We start from the raw sequence: 23,657 nt of genomic DNA, 5'->3' as shown, positions 1-23,657 counted from the left end.
TGAATGAGGTCACTCTTGCAGGGCATTCCTATAAATAATACACAGTACACAAGCTAATGAGGTTTGCAATGCAGCAGAGGTCCTCAATAGGCCGGCTATTCAGTCTCTAAATTCAAGGACAAATCACATGCATTGTAACTCCACCCACATGACAGTAGTCAGCCAAACAGATGGTTGATTCAGAGTTGCTTTTGCAGGCGGGCAAGCGTGGTTTGACGACAAAATCGTATGCATTTTAACTCCACCCACGTGACGCTTGTTAGCCAATCTAATGGTTTATTTGCTCTTTTGCGAGTGGAGCTCCAGGCAGGAAAGCGGTGAGGAGACAAATTCAAGGTTGGAAGTTTGCCTTTAAAAGAATTGGGACTTCAATACATTAGTATGTCATTTTCTTGAATTTGACCTCTTTGTTCTACAGAATAACCAGGTTATCCATCAAAAATGTAGTTTCCCCTCATCTTAAACTCTGCGGCATAAACGTGTTTTTTTCACTCGTGATGATGTTATGTTATCACTTTACAGCAGCCGTGCGAGTTTTCAGATGTCGTTATTCTGACATGATTGATGCACACACCGTCAAATAAGAAATCACAGTTGACACAAGACGGTTGAATCTGTCCCTTATACTTTTGAAACTGGAGTTTGGTGAACTTTAAACAGGCACCTATGTGAGATGACTAAAAATATAACTTTAAACTTTTATTTTTAAAATAATATAGTTAAACAGTAAAAGTAAAAGACTAACGTGACAGTGATCGTATTGGACTGTTAGTGGTAGCATTTTAGCAGCATATTATAGTTAACAGCCCAGTGGGTGTCCCACGAGAGGGTGGAGGTGGTTGTTACTGTCGATAGATGAGAGATTATTGTTGTACGCGAGTGTTCAACAGTCTTATGCTCAGGGGGAGGAAACTGTCTCTGAGTCAGGTCGTCGTGCTCCACAACCTGCAGCCAGAGGTCAGTATGGAAAAGAGTCCATGGCGGGGGTGGGTAGGGTCAGAGGAGATGTCTTGGGCTCTGGTCAGGCAGCGCAATGTCCTAGCTGGAGGGAGGCGGGGGTCTAGATTTTCTCCCCTGTTTTCACTCTCTGCTTAAAACTTCCATTCCGAGGCCTTGCAGGTTCCAAACCAGACGGAGATGCAGCTGTCAGGAGACTCAATGGTGCCTCTGTAGAAGGTGATCCGTATAGAAAGGAGGACGGAGACACTCCATCTAGCACAGGAAGCGCAAGCGGCAAGTGCTGCAGCGAGGTGATGTAGACCGAGTTTAGCCGTGATTTTACACCCCCAGGAACTTGGTGCTACTGACAACTTCCAGTGTCACTCAGTGTCATTAATAAAGGGCGGTGTCTGACAGGGTTGAGATTTCCTTTGTCTTGTCAACACTGAGGCTCAGGTTGTTGACTCGGCACCAGTCCAACAGGTGCTTCGGGGGTGTTTGAACCACAAACAACACGGCACAATTTTCAAGGAAGAAGCGGATTGGCCTGGCCGCTGCAGCCATATTATAATAATACAAAGAGGGGAAATAGGTGAAAGCGTGGATATTTGAGAGACTTTTGGCAACGATCACCTCATTCATTTGCTGCACTCGTTCATTTCAGTGACAGAGACTCTCCACACTTTGCATTTTAGCCACGTGTTAGGCACACATGAAAATATAAATAGTATTACTGTCAAACAAACATATACTGTATATACTGTATATACTGTATTGGTACAGCTAGGTAGTGCCCGGCTGGATCTTGCTTCGTACTCAGAAACATAATTTTTCTATGAAAGCTCATGTGATAACACGACATGTCATTTTTGATTGGCCATTACAACCGCAAAGTTGCAACACAAATCTTCTCCAATTAAAATGTTGAATCACGGCAAAAATAGTTGCTGACAATTGGCCACATCGTTGCAGAAACCTGCACACTGTGCGATATCTGTCGTGTTCAGCCTCATCGCTTGATGTGCAGCGTTTCAGAAAGAGCCAAAAAAAAAAAATAATGCAAATATGTGTTTTTTTCAGCAAATAGCTGGGCATAGGTTTCACGGGCGAAAAACAGGTGAATTCATGAATGGTCACATATATTTGTATACAAGCCATTAAAACGTGATTTTCCCAAAGCACTTCCCATTTAAAGTACCTGAAAACTTCTTAAATCCTTCCTTGAACGCCTCCAACACTTCCTGGTGCTCTGCTCTAGAGGAAAATGAAGATAGATGATATCATTCACAGTACAATACGTGCGTAGATACAATGTAAACGTGCGTTGCTTACATATCGTCCAGTGAGACCTGGGTAACAGAGGGCAGCTTGTCCAGGGTGTGCAGCGTATCCTGGGTCAGGTGAGGGACTGTGCCGCAGTGTGTGTACAGCAGACAGCCCGGTACCTCCAGGGAGTGCTGCCCCGTCCTGCCAAGCCCCTTCAGGACACCCAGGCGGCTTCCCCCCTGGAGAACCCGAGACAACTCGAGCTTCATCCTGCTTGCAGCCATACAGCTAATAAACAAAGTTTCGTGAAGCACGTGAATTAGAAACTGCGGTCTTCTGCGTCCTCCTTTCGTCACGGAATGTTGTTAAGACAGCTAAATATATTGAAGCAAGGGAAAATATCTAGTTACTTGCTGGTAAGCCACTACCTCTGTCTTTATTTGTTGAATTATTGCCCAATTTTACCGCACCGTTCTGTCAAGAAACTACAAGGCGCGTCGTTGTGACGTCATTACAAGCGACAGCAACTCGGTTGAAATAACAAACATTATTACCATTTTCTGAACCCTCACGATTATGACGCTGTGATTATTGGTATTAGTTTTAAGTTTATTTTGTTTTAATATATTTCTTTTACATTTCGTGAGTCGTATTGGAGTTGCCACGGTTACCAGGGGGACGCTTAAACGCCCAAGTGCATCGTGGAAAACAGAGTCCAAACATGAAATGCTGTCGTGACAAAACGTGCCAAAGGACTACATTACCCAGAATCCCTTGTGAACATTTTGTACTATTTGTTGTGTCTTTTGGGATCATAGAGCTCAACTTTTCTGGACACTACCGATGGCAATTCAGAGACAATACTGAAATATATGTTTTATTGTATCTTCATAACAGATGGACGCATTACCCGGCACCGAGCTTCACTTGTTGAGGTGTAGGAAGAGCATTGGCAAGAATGCAACAACAAAACCAACAGCATCCAAGGTATGTGTCCGCCATACTGAACATACTGTATATCATACTAAAACCATTCTTTTAAAATAATAAATTCTCCTCAACACATAATCTGATCTATAAAGGAAACCCCAAAGGATTATTAAATTGAATTAATGTGACATTTATGGTTTCCCAGCTAATCTGTTGATTTGAGGTGACGGGCGAAGATTTCTCAGGAATTAATCTGCCAACATTGGTCCAAAATGTCTGTGAGCTTTGTCATAACCGGTTAAGAAGGCATTCTTTTTCAGCTCGTCCTAAATTAAACTCAAAGCTTCCATCTTTGCAATCTCTGACAATTGGTGACCCGATATAAATGGAGTCGAATCCCATTTTGGGCCCCAAACCCAAGTTTGTGAACACAACTAACCAGTTTAATGAAATGTGAAATGGTTGATGGAAAAGTTGGCAAATACTTGGCTTCAACTGAGAGTCATAGCAAACCAACAGGAATGGGGGAGGAAAAAAAAAAAAAAAAAAAGGAAATAGCCTTTTTACCAAAATCAAAGAAGTACTTGCAGAAAATGTGAATTTATAGATTTGGAATACGTAGTTTATTGGTCAAAGTTGGTTAATGCAGCCTGAAAAGCCTATCAAGAAACTATTTGCTCTTGCTTGCAAACTCTCAACACTAGACACTAGATTTGTTTTTGCTTCCATTCCAGAAGCATACGAACAAAGAGGACATCGATCACTGGAGGAAGGTGGGCAGCACTTCTTGTGCATCTTGATTATGTGTGCATTGTGCTCTGTCTCAGCATCTGTTTAGTGCTGGAACAAGCAGTCCACCTGGGGGGGATGGCGTTTGGGCTATTACACCTCCATAAGCATTTGGTCTATCTACATCAACATGTCTTATAGATGGCCACTTTCACAACTTTATTCTCTCACTTTCCACATTTGTCAGCGAGTGGAGAAGGCCTCGGAGTTCGCCCTGTCCGAGGTATTCTTCCCCAGGAGAGCCCAGACGGGAAGCAAGAGCCTGGCCGTGGCCCTGCGGAGCTGGGAGCAGCTAAGGGATCACGATGACGCCTACGCCGAAGGTAGGGTTAAAAAAAAAAAAAAAAAAAAAAAAAGTTGCCATAGAAGTGACAAAGGCTGTGCTAATGATGTGTTCGGGTATCGCAGCTAAGGCCCTGTTGGGAGACTGGATGGACAAGACGTGGAAGCCTGAGCTGGTGACACATGGCCTGACGCATGATAAGGGTAGCCCAGCCACGCCGCCACCCCCTGGCTTCAACTACAACAACTTCAATGGTGAAACATTTTTTAGAATTCCATCTCAAGCAGTAACCTTCTTAACTGAGATTAGTGAAAGATGAAAGTAAAATAAGGTAAAAGTATGTCCTCTATCTTTATCTTCTTCGAAAAATGACTGCAGCTAACTGAGTCACATACAGTAGTTGTGAAAGTTTTCTTCGTTTGTGTATCTGTCTGTATTATACAAAAAATAAAGAAAACACAAACGGCAAAGCACACTATTGGCGGTGAGCTTGACACGATTTAACCCGATTTCAGATATGTACGACCACCTGGCCCAGGAAGAGGAGAACCATGCCGTCAACAACTTCCTGCAAGACCTGAAGGAGCAGGAAGTGTTGGATGGAGGGATGATGGAGAAGCTGACATCGGACGGCAGAGAAAGCAACAGGACCTTCACAGACCCTGTCATCACAATGGAGGTGCGCCACCAGCAGGTATGTGTCGACCAAATCTGTCGTGGTGTTGGAAGAGGGTGCATGGCTAAAAAAGTTTAGGAAAGGCTGATTTACACAAATTGTTACTGACTGGAGATTATTATAAAAACGTTCCCCACACTTGATTTACACCAGGGATTCTCAAACTGTAATGCAGGAGGAGAGGAGTGCACGAGAATAAAAGTACAATTTAAGGGTGCAACGAGTAATCGAATAACCTGATTAGATTACAAAAAAAAGGTCACAGCAAAATCTCTGCCTCGGCGCTTAGCAGGAATAAAATGTTTATGCAGTTGCTCGCACCAGTCCATGTAATTTGCTGCTCATGCACTGCCACCCATGTCACTCACCAGGCCAGGCTCTGCCTTTTTAAGACATGCACACTCAAAGTTGCAGATACTACAGTAGAACTTGAGGATGGTGACCCCAAATAGACAAAAATAATACCTACACCTCACACGCACGCTATTGTGTTTCATAATGCAAAATAAATTCTACCCGATTGATTAATCAAAGGGATAATCGGTAGAATAATTTATCCTAAAAATATTCGATGATTGCAGCCCTATTGCAATGTCGTTCTGGTATATTAATTACATATTTACATTGTTTTTACTAAGTGATATTTTGTTAAAAAAAATAGTGATGGGGATAAGGCTGCGCCGGCTTTGTCGATGTGTTGATGGGGGTGCATGGCTTAGCATTTTTAGAGAAAAACATTCACTTTGTGTGTGAAAAAGGTGCGCGAGAACAGGGCCCTCTGCGCGGAGGAGGCCAAGAAGAGGCGAGACCGGGAGCAAGAGGAGAGGAAGAGGCAGGAGTCCAGAAGGAGGCAGCAGGAGAGGGTGCAGCAGGAGATTGTCAAGATGCGGAGGCAGAGGGAGGAGAGGAAAGGCCTGGAACAGTGGCTCAGACACAGGTAACGCAGTCACGGCAGTAAAATAAAATGAAAATTGAAATTACAAAAAATTTTAATCATCCATAGGTGTGAATACGACTGTGAATGGTTGTTTGTCTATGTATGCCCTGCTATTGACTGGTGACTAGTCCAGGGTGTATCCTTCTTCTCCACGCGCGACACTAATAAGGATGTGGTATAGAAAGTGGATGAAAATGAAAAGAAATGAAATAAAATAATCAAGTCAAACAAAGTCAAACAAAACAACACCAAATTAGATAAAATGGTAAAGTCAAAATCAAATAAAATAATCAAGTAAAATAAAATAGTCAAGTCAAAATCAAATACTAAATTAAAATAAGTTAAAATAAAATAGTAAACTCAAAATAAAATAATCAAGTCATGTTCAATAAAGTAAAACAAACTAAAATAGTAAAGTAAAAATAAAACAATCAGGTCAAGTCAAAGAAAAATATAAAACAATCAAGTCAGGTAAAACGATTGTCAAAAGAAAATATTCAAGTAAAAATTTAAGTAAAAAATCTAGTTAGACAAAGTAAAACAAAAAACAAACTCAAACCAAATCCAATCAAATCAAATAAAGTAAACAAAAGAAAATTAAGTATCCATCCATTTTCTGAGCTACTTCTCCTCACTAGGGTCGCAGGCGTGCCGGAGCCTATCCCAGCTATCATCGGGCAGGAGGCGGGGTACACCCTGAACTGGTTGCCAGCCAATCGCAGGACACATACAAACAACCAACCATTCGCACTCAGATTCACACCTATGGGCAATTTTAGAGTTGTCAATTAACCTACCATGCAAGTTTGGGGGATGTGGGAGGAAACCGGAGTGCCCGGAAAAAACCCACGCAGTCATGGCGATAAACATGCAAACTCCACACAGGCGGGGCCGGGGATTGAACCCCGGTCCTCAGAACTGTGAGGCAGACGCTCTAACCAGTCGGCAACCATGTCATCAAAATTAAGTAGTAAAGTGAAAATAAAATTATCAAGCCAAGTAAAATGAAATAACTTTAAAAAGCGCTATAAAAAATGGATGAATGTATACATTAAATTTATATGAAGTTAAGGAGACAGTGACAGATAATCCAGTTTCTGACCCCTAAACGTTAGAACCGTATATACGCCCGCGTAACTCATTATGAGCCCGTGTGCGTGAGACTGCCAAGCCAAGGCTCTTAAGAATACTCTTTGTGTAGAAAAGCACTGCACTGAAAGAAACCTGCAGGAAATGATTCAAAGCGGATGATGCATACCGGTAGTATCAAGTAGCGGTGGAGGAAACACAAAAATATTCTCATGTCAAGGAGCTATCCATGTCGGAATAAATCTGAATGACAAGGTATTGGGAAATTATTTATGCCTGTAAGGACCCAAATACCAAGGGAACAAAAATGATACACGCAAGTAAGTGGGATATTTAATCTAGAAAATTTTAATAAATGCTGCCATCATAAATCCTTCATAAGGTGTACAGAAAATGTTATCTATTAATCAAATTTTATTGGCAATAGTACCAGTACAGACTACGGGGAAAGATGTAAAATTGGCCTTGACAAATTGCCCGCGTAGATTGCTGTCTTGCTATATGTTAGCATACCAACTGCTTTGATAAGTTCTCATTTTAAATAGTACTCGACTGCAGGGAAAGATTTAAAATCGTCAATCTGCATCAGCACTTTTGCTAATTAATGTACTATCTCGCTGCGTGTTAGCATTTCACCAGTTCTTTTTAGAAAGAGTACCTGAATTCAGGGCAAGATCTTCATCAAGTGGTATTAACGCTTTCTGTGGTTACGCTATACGTTAGCATACGAAGTGCCAGCATGTTAGCATTTAATCAAGCCTAAATTTATATAGTCCCGAAATACTATCAGAATACAGTAAGATTTAAACTCCTTATCAATCTGTTTTGGAACTTTTGTTACTCGGGTTGCCATCTTGCTATATGCTAGCATAGCAGCTGTTAGCATGCTAGTATTTTGTCAATTCTCATCAATATAGTGCTTGAATACAAGGCTAGATGTAAAATCAGTATCGATCTGTCTTGACATTTGCTGTTACTCAGGTTTCTATCTTTTGCTAGATGTTAGCATTGTATCACTTCTCATTTTAAATAGTGCTTGACTGCAGGGCAAGATGTAAAATCACCAATCTGCCTTTGCACTTGCCTACACTATGCTGCTCTCACAGGGAAAGACTGGAACGTCAACGAGCGGCCAAAAGCCTCCAGCCAGCTCCTTCATCACCTACAATGCAGCAGCAGCCGCCAGAAGAGAACATGCAACGGCATGAAGAAAAGAAAGTTGAAATCTTTGTTCACCTGCATAACCTGAAGGTTAGTTAATGGTGATGCCTTTGAGTGGGCGTGGAGCTTGCTGCATATTTACTGTTGGTGTGGCAGTGTCTCCAGAGGCGTTTCTCACATTGGTACTCGGTGGTGATGGAGAGGAGGCTGCGTACGGGTAAGGCCAAGGCGCTATGCGACTGGAGGAGGCAGCTCCGGGCCTGGCGAGCATGGCGTGCCGTCATGTGGGTGGGACGAAATCAGCGGGAGGTGTCGAGGACAGAGGAGGAGCTCCGCACTGAAAACAGGCATAAAAAAAATTCAAATTTTTTTTCTGCTCTTTCCGAAACTCTTAAGATTCCACAAAATGCTGCCGGAGCCCTGTCTAAATAGGAAAGTAGTAATTGGTGTCAAAGAAGTACATTGAAGTGATACATCTCGACTGAGAGACATGCTTCATCGGGGAGGAGCTAAGTTTAGCCTGAGTTGTTAGCGGAAGTTACAGTCTCCACCACACATGCTACATGTGCAACTAGGATGCATTTTTTCTAAATCAAATAATCTGTACGCCATTTATTTTCAAGGGTAATGTTGTAAGATGATTTGATATGATAATAAAACTGTTTTGTGATTGTAGTTTGTGATATATTTAAACTTTAAACCTTTAATATGAGGAATTGTAAACATTTTTAACCCCATAGTTCCTTTAATTGTGCCAATACTCTTGTCCATATTGCGTATCCATCATACTATAATAATATATCGCCTTCCTCCAGACAACGGCAGCTGGCCGAGGAAAACGACCGGAGGCGGTTGCTACGGCGATGCCTGCACGAGTGGCAGCTGTGGTGCCGGCAGGAGCGCGACCAACACGAGCTTCTGGCCCAGCAGCAGGAGACCCGCCGCAAGATGGCCGCCTTGATCAGCGCAGCCGCGTCAGGCCATTTCAAACCCCCGGAGATGCTGACCAGTGACCCGCCTGAGAGCACTGGGAAGGTACGGGCCACTCAAAATGACTGTAATGGGTATTTTGTCCATATTATCAGCTATTGTAGTAGCACGCACCTTCTAACCTTGCACCAGATGACCCAAATGCGTCAACTGTACAATTTTCCCCAACTCTGAAAGCAGCTTAAGAGGTGAGCTGTGTATATTAAGGGCAGGACGGCGCACGGAGCAGATGGAAATATGGCTCCGGTATATGAAATAAGAGGTGAAAGGATAGTGGAACAGAGCTCGGGGGACATAAGGAAGCGGAGAGCGGGAGATGAAGTTTCACGATGTAGAGGTCAGTGTGGAGGTTGCGCTCATAATCAGGTTTGCGCTGGTTATCTGTGTGGATTCTGAGCTAGAGGGGGTTTGGGTACAGAGGGCCGACGAAGTAATGGAGGAGTGACACTCTACATGGAGATTGTTTTAGTCCAGACCTTGTGGGAGGCTGGATTTACTATATGATGAAGCAGGTTTTCATTGTCTAAAAGTAATGTTTCACACCATTAGTCCAAATAAGATTTGTCAATACACTGTTAACAATAAAACACTCCAGATTCAACATGTATTATCGTTACATTGACTGACACTTTTATCAGATCTCAAGTAGAAAGAGAAGTGAGTCCAGGTAGCGGAACACGCAATGTGAATGCAAATAGAACATTCTGAAATGAACTTTAGTCTGTCCGAAAAGTCGACCTAAAATTGAACAAGAAAAAAATAAACACTCCGAGTTAATTTCATCAAAAAGGACCAAATTAAATTGTTGATTTAAAAAAATCAATTGTATCTGGACCATGTTTGTGCAGATTGAGCAAATCACTCCACAACCTTAGGGGACCTCAAACTGTTTCAAAAAGTGAACCAAAAGAAAATGGAGTTTTATTTTTGTAAGTCTTTTTGTTGTGACGTGCTGGATGATCCCCAGAAGCCCATCAATACGCGCCATCGTAAAACCCCTGGGGCTACTCGGGCTCAATCCAGCACCCGCGAGAAAGCGTTAACCACTGCGGAGGCCCAGCTCAGAGACGATGACGCAGACAAGGCCGAATACGACGGCGACTTAACCGGCCCAAAGACAAAGAACTTGCACGGAAGCCGCTTCGAAAACCGCCACGCCGTGCAGAAGAAGATCATCATGCAGCAGAAGAGACAGCTCAAGGAGCAACAGGAGGAGATCGCAAAGCTCAAGCGGGAGAAGGTCATGTCCGCCTGGGAGCAGGAGGCGCTGAAGAATGCAGCCTCCATACAGACGTCACAGCCAAGGTGGGATTTTTATTTTTTTTACGGCAGGTCGTCAATCCTCAGGGCAACCAGTTTTTAAAAAATGGGTCCAGGGTGCCACTTCGCCTCAACGAAGACTTATGACCAGTAACAAAATGGCATGATTGATGCCAAGGCCTGAGGTTCCTTAAATTGGAAATTGGCATTTCAGTACACCCAACAGTTAAGTCATGGGGGGTTAAGTTCCCCCAGTTTAAATTCTAATTCCTGGCTGTGTGGACCTTTCACAAGATTTCTAGCTGTCATACAAAGGTTGAAAAACCTAAAATACAGTATGTCGTAAATGGGGTCTGTGGCCATGCTTTCGTAAGGGAGATCCACAAACTCTTGTCAGAATATTGAAGTGGGTGCAGGCATAATTTAAAACATCAAGACAAAGAGGCAAGGTAATCCCGCCACGTCTCCAACAAGCTTGCCACTGTTGCAGAGCGCCAACGGAACCGGTTGAATCCGACGGCCCTGGCGCATCCCACCGGCAAAACCCAACTCCGCAGACATGCCCAATCATCTCAGGTCAGTCCTTCACATTGCACACAGTGACATTCTACAGACATTTATGTCTCAAAGAGATGGATGCAAACATCTGCTTTATCATATAAATACCTGTTTCCAGCCATGGAGGAGCGAGCCCGCGTCCGTGCTGAGCGGAAGAAGCAAAATGAGGAACTCAAGAGGGTGAAGGAAGAGGAAAAACAGGTGAGAGTGAGGCAAGAGTCGAATATAGACTGTTAGAATGTTTTTATCACGGGGCCTGTTTCATTCAGGCCGAGATCAGGGCTGCCGAAGAGCAGAAGCTGAGGGAGGAGGAGGTGGAGAAAGCCCTGAAGTGGGAGGAGAGAATGCTGGCCAGGATGGTGAGATGCTCTGTGGAAGGCCGGATGGAATACAAGGGGGTCCTGGGTTTACAGTGGCATCGCCATTTTGAGGTTACAAACGACACGCAATGAAGTATAGAGTATAGGGTACGTCGTGTCAACGCAGCACAAAAAGGCACGCTCAACTAACTGAAAAAATAACTGGTAAAGTCACTGACGAACTTAACGAAAGACCTTACTAATGAATGATTGATCCCTGCTGCTTTGTTGTGTAGAAGAAAGAGGAGAAACTGAGGCAAATGAAACAACAGCAGCAACTCCTGGATCGGGCCCGTCACCACTACGACAGAAAAGTGCTACGTCATCGAGGCCTGGCGCCATGGAAACGCCTAATAGAGCTCAAGCAGGCCAACGCAGAGGTAAATTATGTTTTTTTTCTTTTTGATTGGCAGTACACTATCCTCTATATACTTAAACTTTGAGGGTCTTATTTTATACAGCACGTTAGAGGATTTTTGACCTCCAAGCTCCAATTATACACAACAACCATTTGAATAATAAAATCCTCGCCGAGTTGGACATGAATTCAAATGCAGCATCTGTTTACATGCGTGCTTGTGTGTGCATGTGTGCTAGCTGGAAATCAAACAAGTGATGCGTCTTTGTTGTTCTGGAAAAGACTGCAAGTTTGGGGGGCTTTGGACATCTATTGGAGATAATCTTGTCTCACAACTATAAAGCCAGTTTAGTCGTCTGTCTGCGTGCGATAATAAATGTTAATCCGATTTTAAACTTGAAGTGTCTTGTTGGAAAATCCTATTTTTATGAAATTGAATTATGTGTCATGTGGGTGACACCAAAAATATACTGAACAAAAATAAATGTTCTAGTGGCTTCTCCCAGTACAGTAAAACTGCATATTTTAAAGTGGCCTTTTATTATGGGCAGCCTAAGGCATCTAAGCAATAATCATGCTCTCTAATCAGCATCTTAATATGATACACCGATGAAGTGAATGGATTACGTCAGCAAAAGAGAATTGCTCACTAGCACAGACTGAGATTTGTGAACAAAACTTGAGAGAAATGGGCCTTTTGTGTACACATAAGGTCTAAGCTCTTTCGAATTCAGCTCATGAAAATTGCAAGCAGACAAGTGTTGCATTTATATTTTTGCTCAGTAGTCTATACGTGCATTTCCGCACGTAATCTCATAAGATAGTGGTAGCACTTGACATTTTTTCATACCCCTCCATTGTTTCTGTCTAACTCCCTTTATCGCCCGCCAGCTAGCCGAGAGTCATCACTCGGACTCCCTCCTGAGGCGATGCGCTCTGCGATGGCGCCAGTCCGCCAGAGAAGCTCTGTCTGAGAAGGAAACCCGTGCTGACCGACTGCATCAGCGACTCCTACTCAGGAGGAGCTTAAACTGCTGGAAAAGAGTGTGTATACACACACACACACACACACAGAGACTTAATCACTATTGCAGTGTCCATCGTCTGGCAGTGACTAATCTCCACACTGCCTGCACTCCATATGATGTTCCCTATGTGAGAAAATAAGTTCCGCTTGGACTTCCTGGTTAATACATGTTTATCACTTTACTGAGGAATTTTCCCGAGTCTTGAATGAATCTAAATAATGTAGGAGAACTGAAACAGTGAATAGGTCAGTCTTTCAGCAAATAATGGACAGGTTAAGTTCTCGCTAAAAATAAATCAACTAATCTCAAACCGCGTCTATGTGGGAGGGTTCACTGGACTTAACATTGTTACCATGATCGTAGTTTCAGGGTTGTCTACACAAATTCATCCATCCATTTTCTATCCCACTTGTCCTCATTAGACTTACATTCACACCTATGGAGAACCTAATGTGTATGTTTTTGGAATGTGGGAGGAAGCCAGAGTACTGGAGAAAGCCTAATGGATCTCATTAGATTATAAATGATCTAATTTTTCCTACCTCCATGGAAGCTGGAAGACCTGCGGTTACTTCAGGAGGAACAAGCAGATAGCTTCTGTCGCGCCCACACGCTCAGGAGGTTCCTATGGGCTCTGCTGGACCACGTGAGCCAGGAGAAGAGGCTAGCGCTGGAACATCAGGAGATGGCCGAGGGGCACGACAACAGGTCTGGAACTACGCTTTCACCTGGAACTCTGTGTAGTTTGTAGTTAGTCAGAAAAGCAATAATTGTCACCTCTAGATGATGATAAATGACAGTTTGGATTAAAACCCCATTTATTCGCTACAGAGATTCCAGATTCTATGCGGTCAGTTAGGTTGGTAAGCCACCATAACAATGTATTTTGATTAAATGCATTTGCATAAGACAAACTAGGAGTCATAAAGTGTGGGCCATACATTGGGGGAATTTTCTTTTTTTTTTATCCCCTGAATTTGAAAGTTTGCTCAATTAAAAGAAATTAACTTTGTTATAGTTGATAATTAATGGCAATTATGGTAAACGGGAAGAATATCAGAATAACACTAGTTAGGAGGAAACTCAAAACTTGAGCTCCCTCCACAGGTTTTCTATAGGATTTAAGTCTGAAGACTCACTAGGACACTACTTTGTTGCCCTAGTAGTTTACACCTCACAAAAGGTTAGGAATGTTGGGCGTTCAGTTGAAATTGCAGGGTGAACCTAAAATGCGCCTTCTGTATATCACCTTCAGTGTACTTACTGTAATTAAAACCAGTTATTACTATTAACTCTAAAAATGGAAATGCTATCATATGCGAAGATAATGATCCACAAATTATGTAGTAGTAGTGATGCTTTTATTATTGGATTTACATCTGGCAAGCTGTTTTCCCTGCATTTAACAGTAAATCAAAATGCCATTTCTATTTACCTCTATATTTTTTTACACAAATTGTTGTATTGCTGTTAAAATTAATTTTTTAAACTTTACATCAATGTGGCCAGCCTTGCCAGTTAACATGGATATTTGACTTCTAAAGCCGTCAATGGCAGTGAATGTGTTTTAATACCCCATAACTTGGCATTCCCACATGCCATATTAAACTGCTAATAAAGTTAAATCTAATCTGCATATCAGGGAAAAAAACATACATGAATTGTAAACATGCATCTATAACCATACAAAAATGGAGACTTGATTTCTTTGCAAGTGTGCAAACGTACAAACTCAGCAGGGGGTCAAATTATTTGCCCCACTGTAACTTGGGGTCAAATCAAATTGTGCTGGTAAAAATGATTCCCAGGTGTGACCACTAAACAGCACTAAAAGCCAGCCACTCAATTCCCATCTGCTGTCCTTGCCCCGTGAACTCCCCACTCCGTAATGTGAAATCTCATTAAGGTGTCATCAAGGGACCAGAACCATTCAGTTTCATAAGGCCCTCGTTTTTTGTTTTTTTTGTGTTGACTTCAGAGCGGCGCAACGACGATGCTTCCAGGCCTGGAGGCTCCTTCCGCGTCTGCAGCGCAAGGAAAGGGAGCGCGAGGAGCGGCGGGAGAGGCTTTGCAGGAAAGTGACTGAGGTGTTGCCCACTTTCTGGTTACGTCCTCTGTGAAAAGCCCAGCGGCGGAGGAACTCACAAACGTCTCAGTAACACAGCAAGTCGTCAATCATTTATTGAGAAATAAATAACGTACACACAGTTAAAGCCATACAATGTCAATGAGTCCAAGTCCAATGTTACATCAACCATTGCGAAACAAAAAGGTCTTCAGTTGTTGTTGTTTTTTTTGTCAAAACTGACACTCTTTCCAACATTGTCCTTATTTTCTAAAATAATAAGACATCGATCTCAATTACAAAATAAGGCAAGAGTTGTGTAGCAATAGCCTAAAGTTGTTTGCAGTTTCCCCATGTTTGTAGTATTAGTTGTGTGTGTTACCAGCTTGTTACGAGTAGTGCTGTCATTTTGTTTGTACCGTGACTTAGGTTGGTGTTCCGTTTATTGACCACCCTGTTCCTTTCCTCACTGTGGTAGTGATAGCAGTTTTCTCAAAGATGCTCTATCGCTAGACTCAGTTTAATAAAAAGATTTGTTCACCTGAACATGACATGCTTCATGATTCAGCCCTGAGGTTCAAATGTACTGAGAAACAGTGCGTCTCCCTGCAATCTCTTCTCCAGAGGACATTAAAACAACAGAAAACCATTTCACGTAGCACTTTTTACAATTTATTTTGGTATGCGGTGATGCCCGCCCCCCCCCCACCACCAGCAATCCTACCCTGAGCAGCCGCATATAATGCACAAGCCAGAAAGCACCCCTGAATACCAGTATGTTATGAGTACTCAGTACTTTTTGCATGATCCTGCTGGGCACAGACAACATAACGGAAAATTTAGAGCAGGGTTGGCCAAACAAGGGCCACAGGTCAGAGGTGCATCTGAAATTTGTAAAATAGTTAAAATGATTCTTTTTAAATGTTGAATTTATTTTAAAAATAATTAAGGAGCCAACTATTTAAAACAATAAATGTCTATACATTTTTTATTTTACCATTTTAGATTGTATTATTTCCATTAAATGAATGAACTATTTAAAGAGCTAAATGATAGTCGTATGTGGCCAGCCAGCTCTAATTTCCCCACCCCTGATATAGAGTCATCATTGAACCCAACATGTTTTTGGAAAGAAGGAGACCCAGAACATCTAAAGTATTTGTATATTCGTACCTGTCCTCTGCAGAAAAATACTGCGCCTGACTACATGTGGCGTTCTTGTCAGAGGTAGGTATGCCAATCAGGCCTCATCTCGGCGAGATGAAGCCTCTAATGCGGGATGGATGTTGAAATGAATGACTTTCACGCATCACTTGTCGCCTGCGCTCCCTGGATGGCACTGGGGGGGGGGGGGGGGGGGGGGCACAAAAGACAACGTTCAGTGATGAAAGAAAAAGTCAAGGAGATGGCTGATAGATGAAGACTCAGTGGAAAGTGAAAGTTAACAGTGAATGGATACACAGAAAATATGACATCAGAGCTTGTGGGTGTGAAGGAAGGCATTTATTACTTGATATTCAGTTTAAGCTTCATTTACTAGGACAACAACGTTATCTAACGAGGCAAAACTGCCTGTCAACTAGTTGACGTGCGCTACTTGTACTACTAGTGAAGCACTAGATGTTAACTAGTATACATTTATAATGTGAAGTTTTTCCTCACAAGTAACATGTAGTTGTCCTACTAGTATGCCACAATTGTCCGACTATGGAAAGCATTTGAGCATTTATTCAGTATCCTTGATATCCAGCTTAAGGTCCATGTACTAGTACACTCTTTGTCCTCACTAGCAAGACAAGTCAGGGTACTAGAACGACTATGTGTTATTAATAAAAACTGTTTCCACTAATGTACACTAGTGGGGCATCTTTGGCATACTAGTAAAACAAAAGCAAAACTACTTAGTGGGTAGTGGGAACTACTAGGCGAGTGCATGATGCTCCTAGTGCATGACACATGCCTGCTAGTTGGGCCTAGTAGTGTTACTAGTGCAGCACAGTGGTTTACTAGCAAGGTTTAATCGCATACCAGTAGGCCGAAAGTGGCACCAGTAGTGGAAAAAATGTTAATAGTGAGACAGTCGTTCTACTAGTGGGCTGAATTCTCTTATTAGTGAAAACAAAGAGCGTACTAGTCCATGGATAATTGATGTCAAGGAAATCAAATACCTGCAAAGGCTCAACCGGCTTTCTACAGAAGTCACCATCACAGCACTGAAGGAATGCAACCAAGCCTAACAGTGCTTGTAAGGCACCATGCTGTCCTCCAGTGGACAAAAGCAGAATAGCGACGCTGCTCTTACACATGCGTCTGTTGGTCCACCACGGTCAAAAACTCGACCCAGTTGGCGCGCAGGCCTCGCGAGTAGACGCCGGTTTCCACGACGAGCCCGCACAGGGCCCGGCGGCCGGAGCGCTCCCTGACAGCGGCGCGCGCCTCGCGCTCCGTCACGTTGTAGCTGATGTTGAGCAGCTGTGTCAGCAACAGGTGGAGGAGGCCGCAGGTCACCGCCGTGCAGTACCAGGCGCAAGTGAAGCACAGGGCGGCACTGAAACACACAAGGAGGCGCCAGTGAGCAACATTAAAATGGCATTATTGTGTAGTTGATTGGGGGCAGCATGGTGACGAGTGGGTGGCATGCCAGGCGCTACAGTTCTGGGCAGCCGTGGACCAATGGTTAAGATCATCGCCTGCCACCGTGGGGGACCTAGGTTTAAGACCCCGACCGGACCATCCACCAACATACTCACGTAGTGTCCTTGAGCAAGACACTGATACCCCGAACTGCTCACCGGGCGCTTCAGCTGCCCCCTGCTCCAGTGTGTTCCACTAACAAGTGTGTGTGTGTTCACTGTGATGGGTAAAGTGCAGAGAACAAATTTCGTGTGCACACATGCATGTTCATTACAATAAAGGTGATTCTTCTTCTAATACTGTATTTGATTGGTTGCGCCTCGGTTAGATGTGTATGGCGATTTGCTCATGTGCCACATGCGCACCGTTTTGTTGTCACGACTGAAACAATTAACCGAATAACTCTATTACAAAAAACAGTTGTCACAAAATCTCTGCATCGAAGCTTTGCAGGGATCATTTTTCTACATGGACTATTGTTACTGCAGAGGCACATACCATTTGTACTACGTGCACTTTGCTTTGGTATTATGTGTTGGTATTGTTGTTTAGGAATTCAAAGTCCATTTTTATCAGATTACTCGATTCATCAATAATAATAATCGGGAGAATACTCTGTTCTCAAACTATTTGATAGCTGGTTTAGTCTATTCTATTGAGTGCTGCCACCAAGAGAAGAAAAATGATTTTAGAAAATGGACAGATGTATGTCTTTATGATTGCTCGGATCCCAACCCCGGTCGTCATGGTAACAAAAGCCAGTACCATTGGCCCAGCACTATATGGGGCAGACGTGATAACCACTAGTTCACTCTGCTTCCACTGTTTTAGGACTGCTGGGACTGGGAATTTTTAACTCATTCACTGCCAGCCTTCCCAGTTAACACAGATATTTGACTTCTAAAGCAATCAATGACAGTGAATGTGTTAATCATTTTTGTGATGCCACTGCACGTTACCAGCTATGGCAAAGTGCAAAAGAGTGAAGATAACAGTAGAACTGGTCATTTGAGGAAACGGTCTGACTACTTAGTACAATATAATCAGTTTAAAATGTTGCTTTAAACATTGCCTTACAGTTAATTGTGGTTTTTCAATGGCAACAAATTGAGTTTACATCATTTTCTATGGGAATAATTTTTTTTTTGTACCTGTACTCCTCATAGACTCCTGGGCAGTAGAACAGGGCGGTGAGGACGTTTTGCTCAGGACACACGCTCCGCAGCACCAGGCTGATCCCGTACAAGGACGTGGACAAGAAGAGGACGAGCGTCAACAGGAAGCTGCGGTGGTTAGCTCGGCCCACGCAGCTGTCAATCCTGAGCCGGCCGCCATTTGTGGCGTGGGTAAGAAGGAGTTCATTGGGAGGGGTACACACAAACACATAAGGGGAGACAAGAGACACACTAAAGGGATTAGTATGCTAAATACATTTTTTTTTTTTAAATGTTGCACCATTAATGTGACTTATACATGCACAAAGCAACTGGAAAAAAAAGTTTTTGGAGAGGGGAAGTAAATATAAACAATCGTGATAATGTGGTTGCACAAGTGCCCACAGCCTCTTGTAACTAGGGGTGTGACTGTGTTCAAAATGAACCAATCACATTCAAACGCACACTAAATGGGAGTCAGCACACACCTGCCAGCATTTAACATGCCTGTGACTAACCCCAATTAAAGTTCAGATGGTCTAGTAGGCATTTAGCTTGAGTTTGAATACAACTGGTTGATTATGAACATAAAATCATCAGTTATAAGAGGGTGTGCATACTTTTGCAACCACATCATCACAGTTGTTTATTTAATTCCCTTCTTGATTTGTTTTTTCCCAATTTAGTTGTATAGGTCATAGGTCACAAAGTTGGAAAACATTTTTGAAAAGCTCTTTTAAAAATAAATAAATAAATAAATAAATAAATAAATAAAGCTCCTAAATCTAGCAACAAAGAGTGGGATCAATGAATGGAGTCACCGAATTGAATTAAGCAGCGCTAAAGTGGAGAAGACATTCAGGTGAGGAAAGTAGGATGTTCACTGGAACCAACCAGACACAGTGGTGGTCAAGACGCAGCACGCAGACCCCGCATATCCGACAATGTCCCGCCCTGGGGGGCCGTACCACCTGGCACACGGAACACCAGTTCTTCCGGTTGAGCTCTGCCTCTTGTGCCCATTCCACCTGCTCTTGGAGAACAGGATCAATCTCTTGGTTTGGCTTCACGACGCCCGGGCCTCTCTTGGTGTGCGCGAGGCCGAGGAGGGTCAGCAGGACCCCCGTGGTTACCACGGCGACCTGAACGGCACCGATGCCCCCACGTGGTACCACTTTCGAGACGAATAAATAGTACATGTACGCCAAGGAAAAGAGTGCCAGGCTGAGGAAAAAAAGCGTCCGGGCTTTTTTGCGGTGGGTGAAGTAGTAGTACCACAGCACCAAGCCCGGCAGAGTGATTAGAACTGCCACACCGACCAGGAAGTGGAACGCAGCGAGGTGCAGCAGTGTCGGGAGGAGGACCAGAGGAGGAATGACGGACAGGTCTACTCTGCGGGCGCCGCCCCGGAGCCAGGGGATGCGGAATCGGTCGCTGATGTCGGCAGCCACGTGAGACAGAGACTCTGGATTCTGAGGCTCCCGCTTAAAAAACCTGAAAAACAACAGCGTGTTTTTTATCGACTCATTGACATGGAACATTTTATTAACTGTACATGTTTTAAGTAACATTAAAGGGGACATACAGTGGTGCCTTGAGATAAGAGTGGCCCGACTTTAGTGTTTTTCGAGATACCGGCCATTGCTCTGACAATTTTTTTTTTTGCTTTGCCTTGCCAGCAAAATATTTGAGATGCGAGCGTTGTATGGTGTTAGTGAACTCAACTCAACTCTCTTCACAACAAGCAGCAGTTTGGAAGGTAGTGAACAATTCTTTAAAAAAGAGGATTCAATATGTTTATTGCCACTCCCGGTTAAAAGTTTACCGTGAAACTAAACATAAACAAAGATAATGACACGTGTATTTAAAACAACCACATAGCTTATGTCTCCTTTAAGTTAGCATGTGATTGGTAGGTAAAAGGTTAGACTGTAACAGATGCCAGTAGAACATTAATTTTGGACCCCATTAAATAATCTACGAATTGTTGGACGTCAGATTTGCCCGCATTTCATGAACTAAAATAGCTGCGTCGTAGTCGCATGCCACCTGCCGAACTGTCATGTGCAACAAGCGCAATCTTTCTAGGGAGCTATTAAAGTGTAATAAAGATCGCCCCCTTTTGTCCCTGAGTTCTAAGTGTTAAATAATTGCTTTTCTGATGAACATGAATAACGATTAACCCTCCAGATATTAAAGGTCTTGATGTCATAATTGTACCCTAACAGCTAATATGTTATGATTATCACATAGAATGATGATACAGTCACGAGTGGCTCTGACCTTCAAATGATGGACTTTTTATCTATGAAGTGAATTAAAACTAAACTGTCCCTCTAGCAGAAAAGGGGCCAACAAAATAGAGAATACGAGAAATAGCGCTATACAAAAACACAGTAATAACATAATTAAACAGAAAGTAAAGGATTAAACAGTTTGTGCATCACGATAATTCATGGGTATTGTGTTGCTCCTTTTTGTGAGGGCCTTGGCCACCAGGGGGCGGTATAATACACATACTACATGTAAAGTTGATGATAAAGCACAGAACCGTTACAACTAAGCTGCAATAATATTACTCAAGAATAAATGGATGACAGTATCATTGTATGCACGTTTTGCTAGCACTTTTGTGTCAAATACAAGGTTTAGAATTACTACATTAACGATTACCATTAGGATTAAGCTAGTGACCATTTCTTAAGGCAGTTATGTGGTTTGTTTAAAAACACAATGTGCAATTCTCTTTAACGTAACTCAAATATTTGCTCGCAGCTCAAGACAAAAAAATAAAAATACAAAAAATTGGCCAAGCGACGGTAAGTCAAGGTAACATTTAGGCAGTCTCGCCGGATTTTCATTCTCTTGGGCTCTGATTGGCTGCTGGTAACATCATCGAACACCTTTAGTTTTGTCTTTCAGCCCTGTGATGGATGCACGGCGTCGTCCGGTGTACCTGTCACAGGCGTCATCCAGGTCCTCACAGTCGCAGCAGCAGGCCGCCACGTGGCTGCGCTTGCCGTGTCTGTTGACATACTCGCAGCAGCACAAATGCTCCTGTTCGTCCTCGTCCCGCCTTCTCTTCATGGCTGACAGCTGCACAAACACAGAAGGAGAGTTTTATTAAAGTAAATTTTATTTATCTTGTGCCACTTAACAGGCGTTATCTCAAGGCACTTTAATCACTAAGCAGGTTAAGAAGCACACTCCTCATACATTAAATGTTTAAACCTTGACTTAAGACTTATTTCTACACTCCACCACCCCATCTCTATTTTGGCCTGTTTTACTGTCACTTCCCTTCTCTGCTCCCCTGCTCGGAGACGGCGCTAGGTGGCGATGAAGGGAGGTGAGGGTGTTGCTGTGAGAACTCTGGGACTCTGCATCGACCGATCGGGACAAGACCCGAGGAGGACCACAGCGTTACCCACTCAGCGTCCATTTCAGCCTGGTCATCCCTCCATTCTTCCGTCATTTTCCCCCCTAAATGGGTTTTCTCTAAGCTTTTTCTTGCCCAGATGGGGCGGGTCAAGAACTTTGAGACTCTTCTCTGATTAGGTCTATCTAAATAAACTTCACTTGACTTGACACACCAGGCATTAATGTCGGCTTGAGTTGACTTGCATGCTTCTGGGTAATGTGAGTTAACCTTGTGGATAAACATACCTGTATATTCTCTGTATGTGTCTTACACTCCGCTTGTTTGTCACTCTCAGTATCTTCTACTGTCTCTCTTTCCTGCTCTGTGTGCTCTCCCTGACAACCAGTGTCTCTCAAGCCCTCTGGCTCTCTCTCTCTGGCACTCTCAACTTGTTTTTCTTCAGTTCTCTCACCAGGCGTTGTCTGCCTCATTGTTATTTGTCTTCATGGTGCAGAAATGGGTAGTAATGTCGCTTTTTTCTCCATTTTGAACTATAGACAAATAGAAATGGAGAGGAATACACAGCATTGCAGAAACCTAGTCAATAAACGACATTTATTAAGATGGGTTACTGTTATGGACTTGCAGTTTTGTGTTATGGCAAAGTAAAATGGTCGTTGTCACGTGCTGTCCTATGTTGCTATGATCGCGTTTCATAGCAACCCTCATTTATGTTTCTTGATTCTTTGTTTCTGTTGGGGAAACAACTTTAAATTATACCAAATATATGACACATGCCATGTTATTTAAGGAAATTTCACTACAAAGAACAGCAGACAGCGGGAACTTCCTGTACTTCAGCCACCCAATCAAAACGCGACTCAGAAAAGATCAAAACAATTCAGAACTTTCACTTCCTGGTTGTGCCCCTCGTACTTTTAAGCGCTTCTGATATTAACGGTACTCAGCGCGATGATTAATAGTCAATTTTTAACTTTCTATGTTGTTCAAATGACGTCCAAAAATGTGAAATGCAAACATACCCCAACATTGAGCTGTTACATGTCCGTTACTCCTCTCGAGGCAACGGCGGTCGTTTCTGGTGTCGCGTGCGTGGCGGAAGTCCCTAGGCGGTTTAATAAGTTTGAATAATTGTATTATGAGTGTGGTTTAATGAGTGTTTTTGAGTCCTGGGGTTCTAAATCTTTTAGGGTTCTGGTTGGATGCAACGACTGTTTAGTTTTGCTTGCCTCGTCTGTGTCGCACTAGTGACGTCACAGAAATAAGCCTTGCCCGCAGGGACTACAGCGCATGCGTGAAATATTACGTCGCCACTGACCTTATTACGTCATCCATGCAGGTAAAAATAACTATACAACATATTTGAATATGAATTTTATTTTCATAGGCTAATAAACAATTCTGGGAAAATAGCTATCGTAATTAATGATGTTTTATTTTACCTTCCCCTTAAAAAAAAAAAAAAAAAATTAAAAAACCTAATTCAGCTTTGTATGAAAATGATTGTTTTGATTACAAGAATCATCATTGATTGATCAAGCAAAGAAGTGCACCGAAGTGACCAAAATAGAACATCCATCCATTTTCTGAGCCGCTTCTCCTCACTAGGGTCGCGGGCGTGCTGGAGCCTATCCCAGCAATCATCGGGCAGGAGGCGGGGTACACCCTGAACTGGTTGCCGGCCAATCGCAGGGCACAAAATAGAATAGTGAAGGCAAAAATGTAAACATAAAACTGAACATTTACAGTGATTAGCAAACGTGCATTTACGACATGCAAAGTACAGTGACACCTTCAAC

General features: G+C 42.9%; 3 protein-coding genes across 12 annotated transcripts in view; 1 reads left to right on the top strand and 2 right to left on the bottom strand.

The window, feature by feature from the left end:
• qtrt2 (queuine tRNA-ribosyltransferase accessory subunit 2) overlaps positions 1 to 2,716 on the bottom strand; it is a 39,290-nt gene extending 36,574 nt beyond the window's left edge. For 5 of the 7 annotated variants that reach the window (XM_061758787.1, XM_061758788.1, XM_061758790.1 and 2 more), the window contains exons 1-2: positions 2,272 to 2,714; positions 2,138 to 2,193 (exon numbers count right to left, since the gene is read on the bottom strand). In XM_061758787.1, the coding sequence (XP_061614771.1) occupies positions 2,138 to 2,193; positions 2,272 to 2,489 (274 nt within the window). In that variant the 5' untranslated portion in view covers positions 2,490 to 2,714. Of the gene's footprint in view, positions 1 to 2,137; positions 2,194 to 2,271 lie in introns of all 7 variants that reach the window. The other 2 variants (XM_061758794.1, XM_061758793.1) reach the window with 2 other exon arrangements.
• ccdc191 (coiled-coil domain containing 191) lies at positions 232 to 14,792 on the top strand. 2 transcript variants are annotated; one of them, XM_061758775.1, is made up of 18 exons: positions 237 to 1,250; positions 3,103 to 3,192; positions 3,870 to 3,908; positions 4,112 to 4,247; positions 4,333 to 4,461; positions 4,723 to 4,901; positions 5,642 to 5,820; positions 8,016 to 8,160; positions 8,227 to 8,417; positions 8,886 to 9,105; positions 10,028 to 10,365; positions 10,811 to 10,896; positions 10,997 to 11,079; positions 11,148 to 11,237; positions 11,474 to 11,617; positions 12,487 to 12,639; positions 13,177 to 13,331; positions 14,602 to 14,792. In XM_061758775.1, exons 2-18 carry the CDS (start codon positions 3,103 to 3,105, stop codon positions 14,741 to 14,743), a joined length of 2,499 nt encoding a protein of 832 aa, XP_061614759.1. In that variant the 5' UTR covers positions 237 to 1,250; the 3' UTR covers positions 14,744 to 14,792. The 2 variants fall into 2 exon arrangements, 1 of the variants encoding a protein (XP_061614759.1); XR_009785972.1 differs by lacking the exon at positions 14,602 to 14,792 and having other exon boundaries at positions 232 to 1,250; positions 11,159 to 11,237; positions 13,177 to 13,316.
• Positions 14,776 to 23,523, bottom strand: zdhhc23b (zinc finger DHHC-type palmitoyltransferase 23b). Of its 3 annotated transcripts, none has more exons than XR_009785973.1 (7): positions 22,881 to 23,523; positions 22,143 to 22,388; positions 21,433 to 21,572; positions 19,371 to 19,970; positions 18,474 to 18,641; positions 16,857 to 17,236; positions 14,776 to 16,027 (listed from the first exon to the last, which is right to left on the bottom strand). XR_009785973.1 is itself a non-coding variant. In XM_061758783.1 (7 exons), the coding sequence occupies exons 2-7, from the start codon at positions 22,326 to 22,328 to the stop codon at positions 15,991 to 15,993; spliced, it is 1,377 nt and encodes a 458-aa protein (XP_061614767.1). In that variant the 5' UTR covers positions 22,329 to 22,388; positions 22,881 to 23,144; the 3' UTR covers positions 14,776 to 15,990. The 3 variants fall into 3 exon arrangements, 2 of the variants coding, with proteins under 2 accessions (XP_061614767.1, XP_061614768.1); XM_061758783.1 differs by having other exon boundaries at positions 16,991 to 17,236; positions 22,881 to 23,144; XM_061758784.1 differs by lacking the exon at positions 22,143 to 22,388 and having other exon boundaries at positions 16,991 to 17,236; positions 22,881 to 23,138.
• Positions 23,524 to 23,657: the final 134 nt, after the last annotated feature.

Source organism: Phyllopteryx taeniolatus, chromosome 20 (assembly GCF_024500385.1).
Source record: "Phyllopteryx taeniolatus isolate TA_2022b chromosome 20, UOR_Ptae_1.2, whole genome shotgun sequence".
Taxonomy (NCBI): domain Eukaryota; kingdom Metazoa; phylum Chordata; class Actinopteri; order Syngnathiformes; family Syngnathidae; genus Phyllopteryx; species Phyllopteryx taeniolatus.
Note: the sequence above shows the minus strand (reverse complement) of the source record. Positions and strands in the feature narration are given on the sequence as shown.